Raw genomic sequence first — 15,661 nt, 5'->3', positions numbered from 1 at the left:
GAAAAAATCCAGTCCCTTCCTAGCCTGACTTCTGCAAAGGAAATGCCTTTTACAAAAAACTTTCAGTTGTACCCCTTCCCTACTGTATTTGAGCGTTGTTTCCAATCTGAATTTGAGAAGTGTGTGATATCTGTCAAAAAATGTTGTTTTAAGTGTCCACACTGAAGTGTAGGAAGATTTAAAGAATTGATGACTGGGATACTTCTGTGACAAATTTCGGAGATAAACTTCTGTGATGAAAGTAGTATATAGGAAAATAAATGAGTCCTTTATAACAGAAGAGCCTACTGCTGCTGATTACACGATCATACTTAGCTATTGAGTTAGTGCCTATAGAAGTAGCCTACAGGAAAGCACACCCTGCACGCTGTTAGGAACTTTTAGTTAGTCCTGTTGCACCCCCAAGAAAAAGGATTAGGATTCTGACTGAATTCAAAGTCCTTAGAGAAACTCCTATTCCTGGTATCATTAGACTGGGAATGAAAGAAACGTCCTAAGTTTCCTTTTCTGAGTGTGAAGTTGGGAAAAGGATCAAATACTAATGAATAGCACTTGTTCCGAGAGGCACATGTGTCTTTCATTGATTTGCCAAAATTAAATCAAAGGGTTCCATATGTGTCTGAAGGAGAAACATCTGACACTTAAAGTAGCAAACAATAAAACATTAAAAGTATATTTCCTGCGAAGCTGAGCTGATTGGGGGAAAAGAGAAGGTTTGATCATCAGATGATCATCATCATCAGAGATAGATGTGGCCCACAGCATATGTGTCCAAGGGGAAACTTTAGAAGAGCTTTGAAAATGGTACGGTGACACACGCGGAGAGGGAGAGAGTAGCTTTTCCATAACGGTGAACATTAGTAATGAAAATGGAAATAGTCCTTTTTGGTTTGTATGGATCAAATTTGATGTCCAGATTGGATAGTAGACTGAGTATACGTGTGTTATTTATGTATCTGTTTTAGATATAAAACAGTCATAATGTTACCTTTGTAGTCATGAATTTCCTTGCTCTCCCCCACTTCCTGTCTCATCCAGGTGCCCCACATCCCTCCGTCCCAAGCCCCAGGCTAGGAGGTCATGGGCATTGGACCCTGACTTTAGATTTTCACGGGCTGCTGCAGCTGGGTGCTGGACTGAGTTTCTGCGTTTTGTTTGGTCATTATCTGCTGTCGTCCCAGCTTATTGTTGCATAGTTCCCCTCTTGTGGCCAGATTCTCTACTCCTTCGTGCCTAATCCTGTTCCAGAAATATTCGTGATCTGCCCATGCCACATTCTTCAGACATTCCGGTTTTTGAACTTTGTCTTCTACCATGTACCTGACCCACGTTTAGTGAACTTATTTACCGGCCCGTTGGACTCTTACCTGGATCCTGTCTTCCTGTCTTTAACACTGTGTGCCTTTGATTCCAATGACCTGTTGCTCATCTCCTTACCCAACCGTGACTTTTACACCTGCCTATTTGCTCAGCCCCAGCCACGCCATATAAACTGAAGCTTGGGCTCTAGGAGAGCCAGACAATCTTTTACATTCGTTTCCCTGCGTTTCCCTATCTTCAAATCATGTCAGGGACACACTGGTTCCATTTCACATATGTCTATTGGTCGAAAAAAGTGTACTTGCTCATTCAGAAGTATTACCATTATTGAGATGTGTCTACATGTGATATTTAGTGTGGCTTGTCACTAAAGACATTTCATGTAAAACGGTATCTGGGAACTACTCGTGGATTGGTCATATTTCCTAAGACTCAGTATTAGAGTTGATCAGCGCAAGAATAAGCCAAATGCACAGCCTGTTTTTAAGTCTTTAAAAATATGCTACGAAAAACAGTGTTACATATGTTTATCCCATAAGTATTTATAAATATCCTCTACAATGGCATAATGAGACTTCCTTTCATTGTACTTGAATAATGAATCTTTCTAAATGAGATTGACTCACACAATATTGGTGGTAGTATTCACTGAGGAAAACTGGGATTTGCTATGAGCTGACTTTACGGTCATGGCATAGTTTGTGTCCAAAAGCTAGATTCAGCACTGTGATTTACCTAATGGAAACAGTATCCTGTGTCCCCGTTATCCTTAAATTCTTTATTGTTTTCATCTTATCAAAGAACTGCCCCAAATTATGTCTTTCTTGTCAGAAAACTACAGATATCTTATATATATATATGTATATATATATATTTCCATGCTGTGCATTCCTTTATTTCTTTATTTTCATTTTTGTTTTATTTTGGGACACAGCATATATGTGTATGTGCAGTTACATACCTCATTGATTTTGTGCCATGAGAACATGATATTCAAGACTATAATTTGGGGCAGAAATTATTTCCTTTTCTCTCAGTGACAATCCTACTTATATCTGTGGTTTGTGTTACAGTTACAAGTTGGGGAGTTTATCCTGCATTAGAGAGCTAAAAATGAGAAACAAATCTGAGGGAAAAATACACAAGTTGATATTTAAATCAAAATGTAAGAGTAAATTGGCTACATTATTCTGAAGCAAAATAGCAGATATTCTTAACTATAAATCTCTCTAGTTCTGTTCAAACCACAGTATGTCTTGGTTTACTTCTGCCAGAGAACATTCACAGACATTTTTTTCTAGAGAAAAACCAGCTAGTTTTGAAATGAAAATGCACTGCTTTTCTGGGCTTGTGAGACTAAGTTTAACTGGCTGATCATTTAAAAATAACTAATTTTGTGTGTTTTTTTTTTTTTATATTTAGGAACAGCAGAGCCCCAAAACAATATTTTAGAAATTCTTACTTGGGGTCAACTAAGCCAAATAGATAAATGAAATGGTCAGGTGTAATTCACATAGGCATAGTTTTGAAAAGTACATAATCTACATATTTCCTTTTATACTTAATAGGTAATTAGGAATCTTTTACATCTGATTTATATTTGACTAACACAACATTATAAATCTATTATTTAAATTCAGAGAAAAAATGGTTAAACAATCTTCTGGACTTAATTATGTTTGCAAGTAAATTCTTAGCATGTCTGTAGAGCTTGTCACTATTCTGATGCTGACTTGGGGAAATAACATTTTGCAGCCTGTGTCCCTACAGAAAGATTTTGGAAATTGTCAGGTGGCGTTGTGATGGGGTCCTCCTCGCTCAGTGGGAGAGTGTTGAAGTCATATTAGGAGATGGGGCTTGAGCACAGACTTGAAACTATTCATACAGAAAAAGGTGACCGAATGACGATTGCTTGGGCTAAAATAGGATACTATTGACAAATGGAAGAAGAAACACACACACACACACACACACACACACTCCAGAAACTTACCAGATGCCAAAATGACCCTTAAAAGAAATTTGAAAGCCATTGCTTCAGAAATAATGCTATTCCCTATGATTTGAGCTGGCTTTTCCAAAATGAATGCCTCCTTCTCACTATAATTTCTTCCTGAGATGTTCTAGCACCCCTCGTCAACCACAAACACCCAAGCTTCCAGTGGTGTTTGTACCCCCAAGTGTACCACAGAGAAGTCAGTGAGAGCGAGAGTCACCTCTGTGAGCAGAATGAAGCTGCCCCACGCACCTCTCCATGCATTCAACCTTTCTTCTCCCTCCTTTCCCTTCCTCTCACTCAGGTCTGTCCCGCTGCAGGAGCAAGTGGTCAACTGTGGGCTCTTCTCACTGTGGCCTCAGTGCTAGAAGCTCCTCTGCTCCCCAGACCACAGAGCCCTCTTTCACATTTCCGACCTCACAGTGTTCATTTGCAAGTTGATCTTATTCTGTCTTGTCACTTCTTCCATATCATTTTGGTGTCATATGGTCAAGCGTTTGGGTTCTAGAGTCAGACCGTTGGCATTTAAACACTAACTCCGTGGGGCTCTGATATTTTTTTACTGAGTTACTAAATCTCTGTAAACTTCAGGTCCTCTATCTGTAAAATGGGCACTTTGCCATGTGTAAAGTGGTGATGGTTTCTCCAGCTAATGCATGCGACACACTACACACAGGACCTGGTGTGTTGTAAGTAGGGGGACAAGGCGTGCTGACTGGCCTGAGACCAAGGGGCTCCCAGACAGCAGAACTTCCTTCGCCGCAACTGGGGGAGTCCTGAGCAAACCAAAGTTGTCCTCCTACCTGTTGTCCTCCTACCTGTAAGATTTCATTTATTTAAATGGTATTGTATTCATATTTGATATTCCTTGGAAAGCAGAGTCCTGTGATGCATCTCTCCCCCGCTAAGTTTCACCGGGCCCCCTACAGGTGGTAAAATACTTGCACATGTTTTGGATTTTCTCAAAGGAGGGTTGCAATTGTAGTAACAGCATTCATCTAAGAATAGAAAATGAAAATAAAGATGGTATTGGGGTATAGTTGGATAAAATTGTTAGGAAACTAGCATTGGCTTGAGGGATAATTTTTGAATCTGTAAAGACATTTTTTTGGCTGCACACTCCCAACCCCCGCCTTCCCTCTGAGATGGTAACCAAGTCCGGTTCTGGTCAGCCCCTAGGAAGTGGGGTCAGCTTCCCCGGTCTGCCCTCCTTGGACGGTGCTTCACGGCGCTTGCCTTGCCCTGAGTGCTGCATGTTAGTGGCTGAATAATTCTCCAGTGAGCATCCTTGCCCTGAGATTTCTTCCCATAATCCCTGGTTGCTTCTCCAGTTCAGGGTTAAACATTTGCCTCCGCAAATACAAACAAGTCATGGGGGAGATATGTGTTTTAGCCCCTTCCCACAGAACACGATAGAGTGGATAGCAGACTAACAACAGAAATTGGTTTCTCATGGTTCTGGAGGCTGGAGGTCCGAGACTAGGGTGTCAGCATGGTTGAGTCTGGAGAGGGTCCTCTTCCCAGGTTGGAGACAGCTCTCTTCTCTGTGTGTCTCCACCTGATGGAAAGAGAGCTAGCTAGCTCTCTGGCTTCTTGTGAGGGCACCAATCCCATTCATAAAGCTCCATTCTCATGACCTAATCACCTCCCAAAGGCCACACCTCCCCATAACATCTTCTTGGAGGTTTGGATTTTAGCGGATGAGTTTTTGGGGAGCTAGGGGGAGACACAAATATTCAGTCTATTTCAGGGGGAGAGTAGGAATTTGGGAATAACATATATAGGGTCACATGAGCCTCTAAATTTGTGTCGGGTTGGGGAGAAGGAAGCTGACGGTAACTAGTGGTCCTTCGCCTTGGCTGCTCGTTTCAGTCACTTGGAAGCCTTCAAAAATAAGACACCGATGGTCAGTCCCTCCCACTTCCACCCCAGAGATTCTGATTTAATTGGTCTAGGAGACCTGGACATACCATGGTTTTAAAAGATCCCAGGTGAATTCCATATGCAGCCAGAGTGGAAACTCAGGAAGTAACCGACTCTCCCTGTCTCAGTTCCCTTTTCCTTCCCACAACTTCTGGCCCTTTCAAGAGCTAGAAATTTAACATATGAAACAGTAATGATTGATTTTATTTTTACATATGATTTCCAAAGTTTGAGCACTTGTTTTTATGGCAGTGATGATTATGCATGTCTTTAGAACTTGGTGGTTTCAACTCAATTGTAGATTATCTCATTTTTATGATAAAGTCTGTTTATTCTTGGTTTATTATGCAGCAAGCTGGTTTCTTAGGCACTTGTCTCTTCACAGCTTATAATTAAAAACCAACAAACTAAAACCTGGAGGCAATCTGGCTTGTTTCTGTCTTCTGCAGTGAAGGAGAGCTTTCCATAGTGCTCAGAATTCTATCAGATTAAAAAAAAATCATCTTACTGCTGTATTTGGCATGAATGTGGGTTCAGTACCCACTTGGGGATTGTGGAGAGAATCAGGTGCCATGAGGACCTGAGGCTTTGATTTGGAACCCTTGATGGCAGCTGAAAGAACTATTTGAACGAAAAGGCCCACATCATGGGCCTATCTGATGACCAATGAGCTCAACCACCTTGCTCATGGCCTAGATGAGATCTAATAAGGGTTTAGCTCATTGTTTAATATTTATTTCACCACCAACAGTATCTTCATACTTTCTCATTTATAGTCATGTCTTCCTTCATTTTAGCAATTCCCCTGTGATTGTCCAAATCAAGATTCTTTGTCTTTAAAAAACAAAACAAAACAAAACAAAACACACACACCAAACATCCCACAGCTCATTAAGTTCTTTGACCCACATTAGCTGATAGAACTGTAGTCAACTGTTAAAAAAATAGGACAGTAATGTCATTGCATCCTATATTCTTTATTGGAAAGCTTCTGAAGGGTAATTTTTTCCTTATTCTGATTAAAAAAAAAAAAAAAGCAAGCCTCTGAGAAAAACCCCAAAATTATTTTCTCTATTTGTGTTACATCTGTAGTTAGCTAATTGTTACAGACTGAATGCTTATGCCCCTCCCAAATTCACATATCAAATTCCTGAACCTCAGAGTGACGATATTAGGAGGTGTGGCCTTTGGGAGGTGACTGGGTCAAGAGGGTGGATTTAGTGCCCTTATAAAAGAGATCCCAGAGGGGGCACCTGGGTGGCTCAGTGGGTTAGGGCCTCTGCCTTCAGCTCAGGTCATGATCCTGGAGTCCTGGTATCCAGCCCCGCATCAGGCTCTCTGCTCAGCAGGAAGCCTGCTTCCTCCTCTCTCTCTGTCTGTCTCCCTGCCTACTTGTGATATCCCTCTCTCTCAAATAAATAAATAAAATCTTAAAAAAAAAAAAAAATCCCAGAGAGCTCCCTCATCCCTGCCTGCCAATTAAGGACTTGGGAAAAGGAAGCTGTGTATCTATGAGCCAGGAAATGGACCCTCAGCAGACACTGAATCTGCCAGCATCTTGATCTTGGACTTCCTCATCTCTAGAACAATGAGAAACAATCTGTTGCATCAACTGCCCAGCCTGTGGTATTTTTTTTTTTTATACCAACCTTAATGGGCTAAGACATAAATAAGGCACTACTTTTATTTCTATTTTTGCCTTTGGAGTTTGGCCATCCCACTATGACGCTGTTGTCATTGTGAGGCTTTCAAAACCTCCACTTCATTTTGAAGGACATCAGACCTTTAGCCTGGTGTTCCTTCTGTGCAGAGACCATTGCTCTGCTGCCTTCCTGCTTAATCTCCTAGCCTCTGTATTTTATTCTCTACAGTGGGAATAATACCTATTTTAGAGAGTTTTTCTAGCAATGACGTGGCAATGTGGGACACACTGTGCACACCAAGGACACTTCCTTAATCCTCCTCTTTTTTTATCTACTCCAAAGGCATTCCCCACAGTAGGCTGGCTTCTTTTTGAGAATTTTTTCTCCTTTATTATTGTTCATTTGCTCTACTGTGCATGTTTACACATATTTCCTTACTTTTCCAGTTTCAGATTTATGAAGCCTCCAAAAAAATGTTTCTTCTTCCATTTTCACCTTCTGTTTTATGATCTTCGTGTCTACTTACTTCTCTATCTTGGTTTTATCTCCTTTCATTGTAAGGAGAAGCATTAAATAGAAAATACTACAATTGGCTGCTCGTGGAAGAACTTTATTGTGCTCTAAAAGAGAGATTTTGGTTTTATAAATACTATGGGACATTCCAGATAGAACCTTAAATCCTTAGAACTTTAGTGAGCTTCCAGATCTCCGGTCAGTAAATCTTACCAATGTGAAATAAAAATTGAGTCACACTTGTGTGTTTTGTTATTGCCTTAGGATAATGAAAGCTATTATTATTATTTTTTTAAAAAAATTTTGGAGAGATAGGGAGCAAGTACACGTGAGTGGGGAATGAGGAGGGCAGAGGGAGAGGAGAGAGAAAATCTCAGAGAGGCTCCACACTCAGCATGGAGTCCAGTGTGGGACTCTATCTTATGACCATGACGAGATCGTGACCTTAGCTGAAATTGACAGTTGGACGCTTAACTGACTGAGCCACCCAGGTAAACCCTAAAGCTATTGTTTTATGGCTTTTAGGCTATTACAATAAAAAAAACTCTCAACCTGGGACTCTCCTATTGGAAGACTATCATGAAACCACCATCCATCTCAGTGTTGGTGGAATCTGACCACTGTTTTAAGGAAGAGGACACAATGTGTTTTTCTTGATAAGAAGTCCTTGTTAGTTGGAAAATTAGCTTAATGTCTTGCTTTTGCAAAACCTTTTGGGTTCCATTATTTTCATGGAAGAAATAGCATACTCACATGGAATGGCTATCTTTCACTCAAATTCTTAATAAACCCAATTTCCAAAGCCATTTTTTAAAAATTCCTATTGCTTATTTTGCCTATGCATCACAAAAAAGAAATCATTTAGCAAAACAATAAAAAAAAAGCAATGCCTGCCTTTTTGTAAAATTGGCATTTGCTTTTAGTAACTTGATTCCTCTGGGCTCTTAGTTATGTTTTTCATAGCTCTAATAGGAGCTTCCTAAAAACTCTTTTATTGTGTCGGGTATAAGGTAGATAACAAAGTTTGATAGCCCTGAAGGAACATGCATTAAATAATGCAGCTGAAGAGAGAAATGAAAATAATCAATAAAGGCATGAGAAGAAAACATAAGAATGAGATAGATTATATTTACCCCAGTGTTCCTCCTTCTAAACTCTTTCCTACTTTCTCCAACCTACACAGATTTAGGGCAAATACATCACTTTCTTTTCCTGCTGTATTTGACTGTAGCTACAGGAGCTCTTTGAAGGTCAGATATGAGAAGCTGAACAGGTATGAATATACTTGGTTTCTAAAAAGCCCAAAATTAGAGAACGCTGTTCAACAACATTCTCAAATTGTCAGTACTGGGATGATGACCACAGACAAACCATGTACACATCAACATATCACGGCATACAGGAGAGCATGTTTAAAAATATTTTCATCATTGTCTTTTCCTGATAGTTTTTCCCTCCCAAATATTTAAAAAAATTTTTTTAAATTTATTTATTTGTTAGAGAGAGAGCGAGCACAGGCAGACAGAGTGGTAGGCAGAGGCAGAGGGAGAAGCAGGCTCCCTGCCGGGCAACGAGCCCGATGTGGGACTCGATCCCAGGATGCTGGGATCATGACCTGAGCTGAAGGCAGCCACTTAACCAATTGAGCCACCCAGGAGTCCCTCCCCCCAAATATTTTAAGAGGGCTGTGCTTAACTCTGTACATCAAAATGTGAAGGTCACAGTTTGATAGTGTAATGAAGGATGAAAAGTTCAGTTTTTTGGTAGACTTATGGGGTTTTAAAATTTAACCTTTAGAATTTATAAGTAGATTAAAATAATGATTAATGAAGCAATGACTTGTTTACATGGTGAAAACCCAGTCTGGAGTCCTTGACTTACATATTTAACTTACTAAAAGCAACTTACATATTTAACTGAGTATTCAGAGCCATTTCTTCAGCTGGGAAAGGGACTGATGTCCGGGGCCATTACTGCTCCAGAAGGGCAATTGTTTCCGTCACCCCTTTCCTTTGATGCCTGGCATGCCTTGAACATAATGGACAGTGATAGTTGCTAAGATTTATGGAGGCTTACTAAGGGACGGGAAGTGTAGTAAGCCCTGTGCACACATTAACTCACTCAGTCAATATTTGCTAAGAATTGAAGGAGGGAAGAAATGAATGGTCATGCTTCCAACACACAGAAATGGCTCTGTTCCTCAACTAATTAAGTAGGCTTAGATATTTTTAGGGATTTCATTATTTTTGCTTCATGAGTGAATTTTGACAATATTCCTGACATCTCTTGGCATTAAATATTTAAATGGAGTTGATAATGTTAAAAAGTGCTGTTTTCTGAAGTATTTTATATTTAACACTTATAATAACTTTAGAACGTACCATAGTCCAAGTAAAGATCTCAGTGCTTTCTCTTTGATGCCACATCTAGACTTTAGATAAACATGATTTCTAACAGCATTGCAATATAAATTAATTCAAGAACTTTTAAAAAATTCCTATTCAACCTAATACCATTATCATCTGGAGAACACATTTATGATTTGTAATTTTCTGATGATTAAACTTCTTTAAAGTTTGTTGCTCTCATATATCATTAGAATGAACATACCAGTTATCAAATATTAATTACTCATAGTACCCCAGAATTATATCTGCTTTATTCTTTTATTATAAAAACTCTCCTAAATAAATCAACCTAGATTAATTAATGCTCAACCTGATTGAACAACACTGGCAACCTATTGTGGATTTTTATGGTAATTATATCATACAAGTTTTACTAATGTCTCATGTGAATATTCAAAACCCAATGAAGAGTGTGCTACTAAAATCCTCTCATTCATAGCCAGCTCCTTACTCCTGTTTATAAGTACTTACATTTATTTAGAGAGAAACACACACCCAAGCATACATCTACTGATTTTGTGGGATTTTTATCTAGTTTCTGTGTTGGTTTCTCTAAAATTGGGTATTCTTCAAAACAGAAACTGTGTCTTTTGATTGTCATATTTAGTGGTGAGAGTAGCACAAAATGAGTGAATGCTATTTTGGTACTACTTTCTTTTCTTTTCTTTTGATGTAGAAGGATGTTTATGAAATTCTTTACATGGTTTGGTTTTTTAGGCTTTTGTAACATATTTAGATAACTTAGTTTTGACTTACAGCCAAGATAAAATGGAGAATTTATATATTCTAAATAAAGTTTTCTTTTGGGGTATAGACTAATTATTAATTGCTCAACAAACGTAAGTTGCTAACTATATGCTATATTTACCATTTTTGTAAAGGTAATATTTAGCCATTTGAAATATTGAGTGCATCTGTTATATGAGTATTCTGTGAAAACATTTATAGTCTGTTCTTGGTTTGACGATCTAATGTAATTTTTTAAAAATTTCTTATTTGTATCTTGGAAAATGTCTAGGATTACATAGCTCAGTAAAAAGCTGATTTTGTTAAAAGGTGATGGTAAATTCTTGTTTTGTACTTGTGCTGTTTGAACAGAGCCTCTGCAGTAGAGAATGACAACTATTTCTAATATATTTAACTGCATGTTAAACTGATTTCCTGTATACGTCCTTAATTGCTGAAATTTATACTAATCTAGAGATCACTTATAACATCACTATCCAAATTTCACATGGCACTGAACACGGCATTTTCTTTCAGAAGAGTGTAGCAGAGCATGAGGTCTCTTGAGGGCTCGGGAGGGATATTTTGAGGCTCGCTTTGAGGAATCTTTGTATGTGTGTGTGTTCATGTACAGCACCTGTTCTTCCTGGAGCCTACCAGCAGAGCCATTCCCAAGGCTATGGGTACATGCACCAGACCAGCCTCTCATCCATGAGGTCAATGCAGCACTCACCAAATCTAGTAAGTATCAATTTGAAGTGTCTCCTCTTCCCATTTTATCTCCAAAATAGAAATACACGTGGAACAGACTTGCATTGAATAGTGTCTATTTTCACATAAGGGATGAATGTCAACATTTTGCTCTGTACTCCTTTGAAGAAAGCAGAAGTCTTACAGAGGTAAACCACTGAGAAAGGAAGGCATGCCGTGAACATGTGTAAAGAGCAAAACATACAAAGACTCTCTCAGAACGATATCCTAGGTGTTACTTCATGATTGGTTTTAGCCAACTGTGATCTTCCTTCAGGTCTAAAAGTACAAATATCTGGTCACATTAACCAGTCAATTTTGACAGTGATCAAAATGACTGCTAACCCCCAAATGACATGGCCAACGTAAGTCTTTAAATCCTTCTACTGGAAATCTTGAAGGGCTTACAGATTCATTCATTGAATGTGTAGTTTGGAAGCAGTGCTCTAGGTTATCTTGCCCGATGGGCATTACATGCTGAAATTGTTTCTCCAAACCTCTGTCTCACACAGAAGCCTTAGCCTGAGCACGGAGAAAGAGATGATCCTTCTAAGTAGGTGTCAGTTCTTAACTGCTCTAAAGTTCTTGCATCTGCCAGTTTCTTCAGCCCATGGATTCACTTAATTTTGAGACTGTCTGATGCTAATATTAACTAAATTCTTGGTCTTTAATGAAAACAAGTATGGTAAAACTCAACGTATATTCCGGCTATGAACCCCTTGTCGGACACGTCATGTGCTGATATATTCTCCCATTTGGTAGGTTCATTTTGTTGGTGGTTGCCTTTGCCGCACAGAAACTTTTCAGTTTGATGTGGTTGCACATGATTATTTTTGCTTTTGGTGTCAAATCCAAATAATCATTTCTAAGACCAATGTCAGGGAGCTTACCGCTTATGTTGTTGTTGTTTTTTTTTTTCCCTAGGAGTTTGATTTTTTTAGGTCTTACATTCAAGTCTTTAATTTATTTTGGGTTAATTTTTGTGTACAGATAAGATAGTTGTCCAATTTCACTCTTCTGAAAAAAAGTTCCCCTTTTTTCCACTTTTGTCAGCACCATTTATTGAAGAGACTGTCCTTTCCCCACTATGTGTTCTTGGCTCCTTTGTCATAAATTAATTGACCATACATACATGGGTTTATTGCTGGGGTCTCTGTTCTGTCTCATAGGCCTATGTTTTTATGTTACTCTCAGAGTGTTTTGATTACCACAGCTACAAAGCTTCAACATAGTTCGAAGTTAGGAAGTAAATAATTTCCTCATTATAACAAGGATTCAGTTATGTGTCCCTCAGTATTCAGAACATTTAGATACTAAATGTCTATCATTGTGATTCCAAAACCTACAAAATGAGTATATTATGTATTTTCTTTTATATACATGTATTTTTAAGAGAAAGCAAAAATTCTTTGTTCCTAATTAAGAAAAATTCATTTCCTCTACCAGGGGCCCATGACAGGGACTTGGTGGTGACTTGGCTCTGTCTGTCCCTAGGGCAGTTTTTGTTCTCTGAAGAATGTGGAATAGGGGAGAATCTACATAATCTAAAGGGTTAACTGAAGCTGGGAGAAGTTGCCTTACTGCTTCAAAGCTTACTTTTTCATGGGCTAGTTATTGTATCTAGAGGCTTCCTTGATCACCATTCTGGGCCCCCAAACATTACCCTTTTTGCTAGCCTGGTAAAGTTGAGTGAGATGCATGCAAGTGAGGTCAATGCTAGGCTCTGGTTTGGAGATCTCCAGAAAGAAATACACTTGGGAACATTCCTCATAGTTACTTCATTGGTCTGTCATGGTCTGTCATGATTGGCATTTGTGGCCATAACTATTTGGTCTCCATCACGTGATCCTCTCTTTGCTTTCTCAGAGGACCTACCGAGCCATGTATGATTACAGTGCCCAGGACGAAGATGAGGTCTCCTTCAGGGACGGCGACTACATCGTCAACGTGCAGCCCATCGACGACGGCTGGATGTATGGCACAGTGCAGAGAACTGGGAAAACAGGGATGCTCCCAGCCAATTACATTGAGTTTGTTAATTAATTATCTCTCCTTGTCTTTGAGCTTTATTCTAATGTATACTAAACCCAATCTTTTTAAAAGATAGAAGATACTTTTAAGACAACTTGGCAGTTATTTTACAATAATCTATCTTTACTTTGACAATGAGACACATAGGTACCAGGAAAAAGGACTGACTTCTGGGCTCAGAACAGCAGCATTTTCAGTAATTCCTGTACACGAAACCTTAAGGTCTGGAGGCCCGGTGCTGCTAATTGGGTTAATGGTTTCCTTTGATTGGCTATTGAACACTTCTGGGAAATGTATTTTTGTAGACTTTAATAGAGATGTTGATTGTCCCTTACACGTAACAAGTCTATGAAACTTATTAGCTGTCACTTTGGAATCACCAGAAGCCAATTCTTGTAATTCAGTAACACAGCCAATAATTTAAAAACCATTTAGCTTTTGAGTCATTAGGGAATTTCCAATTCAAGTGAAAATTGCCTAATGTAATAAACGTCAGGAGTGGCAGAACGGCAGTTTGGTTAAAATTATATTGACTGGTGGCCTTTGGGACCTAGAAACTTCTCCCAAACAAAGACATTTCCTTGTTCCCTAGGCTGACTTGGGTCTCTTTGTTTCTCATTTGTACCAAGGCGTATCCTACTCTTCATATACATTCTGTGGGCCCAAGTCTATGCTTGACTCCACAGAATGTCAGGACCAAATAACGTCACAGCTACTCTGCAAAGGGCAAAGTTGAAGGTCATCTCTATTATTTCCCTAAGGGCTTTGACCCTGTTGCATGTCACGTAGGTTCAAGCTTCTGTAACATAGGCAGCTGCACTGCCCATCCCCGTTATTAAAGCAACAAGTGCGGCTGATAACCTAACAGCCCTCCCGTCTAGTAGCCAGCTCATCAGAAAAACATGTTTTTGAAAAGTTGCTTGAGATTCTCCTGCTGCCTTGCACTCTAGTTTCGAAGGATTTACACCTTTAGGAAATAGATGCCTACTCTAGCAAATAAGTGATTTAGGTGTTTACTGAGCAGCTTTCTTTAACATAATGCCGCTGTCGATTTAAAAGTAAAGCTAACTAAACAGGAGCCAAAGACTACATAGTGTACGAGAGACTCAACCAGTGAGCAAAACGTCACCCACTCCACAGAGAGAGGATCAGGTGTGTGTGTGTGTGTGTGTGTGTGTGTGTGTGTGTGTGTGTGTGTGTGTTTCCGGAAAATGGTATTTACATCCAGGAATGGAAGTCCAGCCACTGAAACCAGTTAATGGAAAGACGTCTTTTCTGCTTTCTTCTGGTTTTTACTTTCTAACCCATATTGGGTGGGGGAGGGGAGATGAAAATGCCAGCAGAGATTTTAGATCAAGGCCCAACAGGTTGTTCACTAAAAACGAAATTGTTGTCCTATCTTGAATTTCAAATGCAAGACCCTGCAGGCACTTTCTGGGTTTACCGCAGAGCTGCAGCCTTGCTGGCCGGTCGTGACGATTGGCCTGTAGTCCGCAGTCAAGGTGGCTGGAGAAATTAACGTCCATCAGCAACTCTGTTTTTCTGATGTATTTGGACCTCAGCGGGGTAGCATTCATGTAGGGCCTGCTTCCGGAGTTGTGATGAAGAGGCAAAAGCAAAGTTAAAAAAATGTGATAAAATGTATCGATCTTGAGGCTATCTCCTTTATGTAACATAGGCAAAGAAATTAAGGAAATATCTGATAAAATACCTTTTACGGAAGTGTTTAGGAGTCCAGAAACAAATGCTAATTCGTTTATGCTTGTGGAAAGTTAGCACCTACTTTTTGAAAATCTAGAGTTTCATTTTCTCTGGCTCAAAGAACAAATAAGCTTTATTACACTCAAGCTGCATCTATAGGAACTCACACAAAAAGAGATGAGAGAAGTTCAGATAGAAGACTAGAGAGTTTTTTGAGGGGGTTTTACAGATTCCTACATACCCAGCGGGACTGATTTTCTGGTATTGGAATGGACATAATTAAATTAACTCCTATCTGTTTTGATGTCTTGTCCACAAACCAACAAAGGCAAGCTGAACTTGCAACTTTCTTGCAAAAAAAAAAAAAAATTCTGTGCATTAAAACTGGGGCAATAAACTTACTCAATTTTATAGTATCATTAAGCAAATATTTATGTTTCACTCAGACCACTTTTTTGTGATTAGGAAAAAGAGTAGTTGTTGATTAAATTTGCAAACTAAATGTAGGACAGGTACAATTTTTGAGAAATAGCACATTTATAGGAAGCTCAAAGGAAACTGATTTGAAACGATACTTTTGATGGGGAAAAGTCCCATAAAATAGCAGTTGGTTGTTCCATTGTCTTTCTCATCTTCTAATTTCAAAATCA

The 15,661-nt window shown here is 39.1% G+C and overlaps 1 protein-coding gene across 2 annotated transcripts in view; it reads left to right on the top strand.

Moving 5' to 3' along the window:
* NEBL (nebulette) overlaps positions 1 to 15,436 on the top strand; it is a 352,919-nt gene extending 337,483 nt beyond the window's left edge. The window contains exons 27-28 of one of the 2 annotated variants that reach the window (XM_080810107.1): positions 11,164 to 11,270; positions 13,146 to 15,436. In XM_080810107.1, the coding sequence (XP_080666233.1) occupies positions 11,164 to 11,270; positions 13,146 to 13,322 (284 nt within the window). In that variant the 3' untranslated portion in view covers positions 13,323 to 15,436. The remainder of the gene's footprint in view (positions 1 to 11,163; positions 11,271 to 13,145) is intronic. The other variant, XM_080810108.1, reaches the window with a different exon arrangement.
* Positions 15,437 to 15,661: the final 225 nt, after the last annotated feature.

The sequence above is a fragment of the Martes martes genome, assembly GCF_963455335.1.
Source record: "Martes martes genome assembly, chromosome: 8".
Lineage (NCBI taxonomy): Eukaryota > Metazoa > Chordata > Mammalia > Carnivora > Mustelidae > Martes > Martes martes.
The sequence above is the reverse complement of the archived record's forward strand: the minus strand, read 5'-3'. Positions and strand labels throughout refer to the sequence as shown.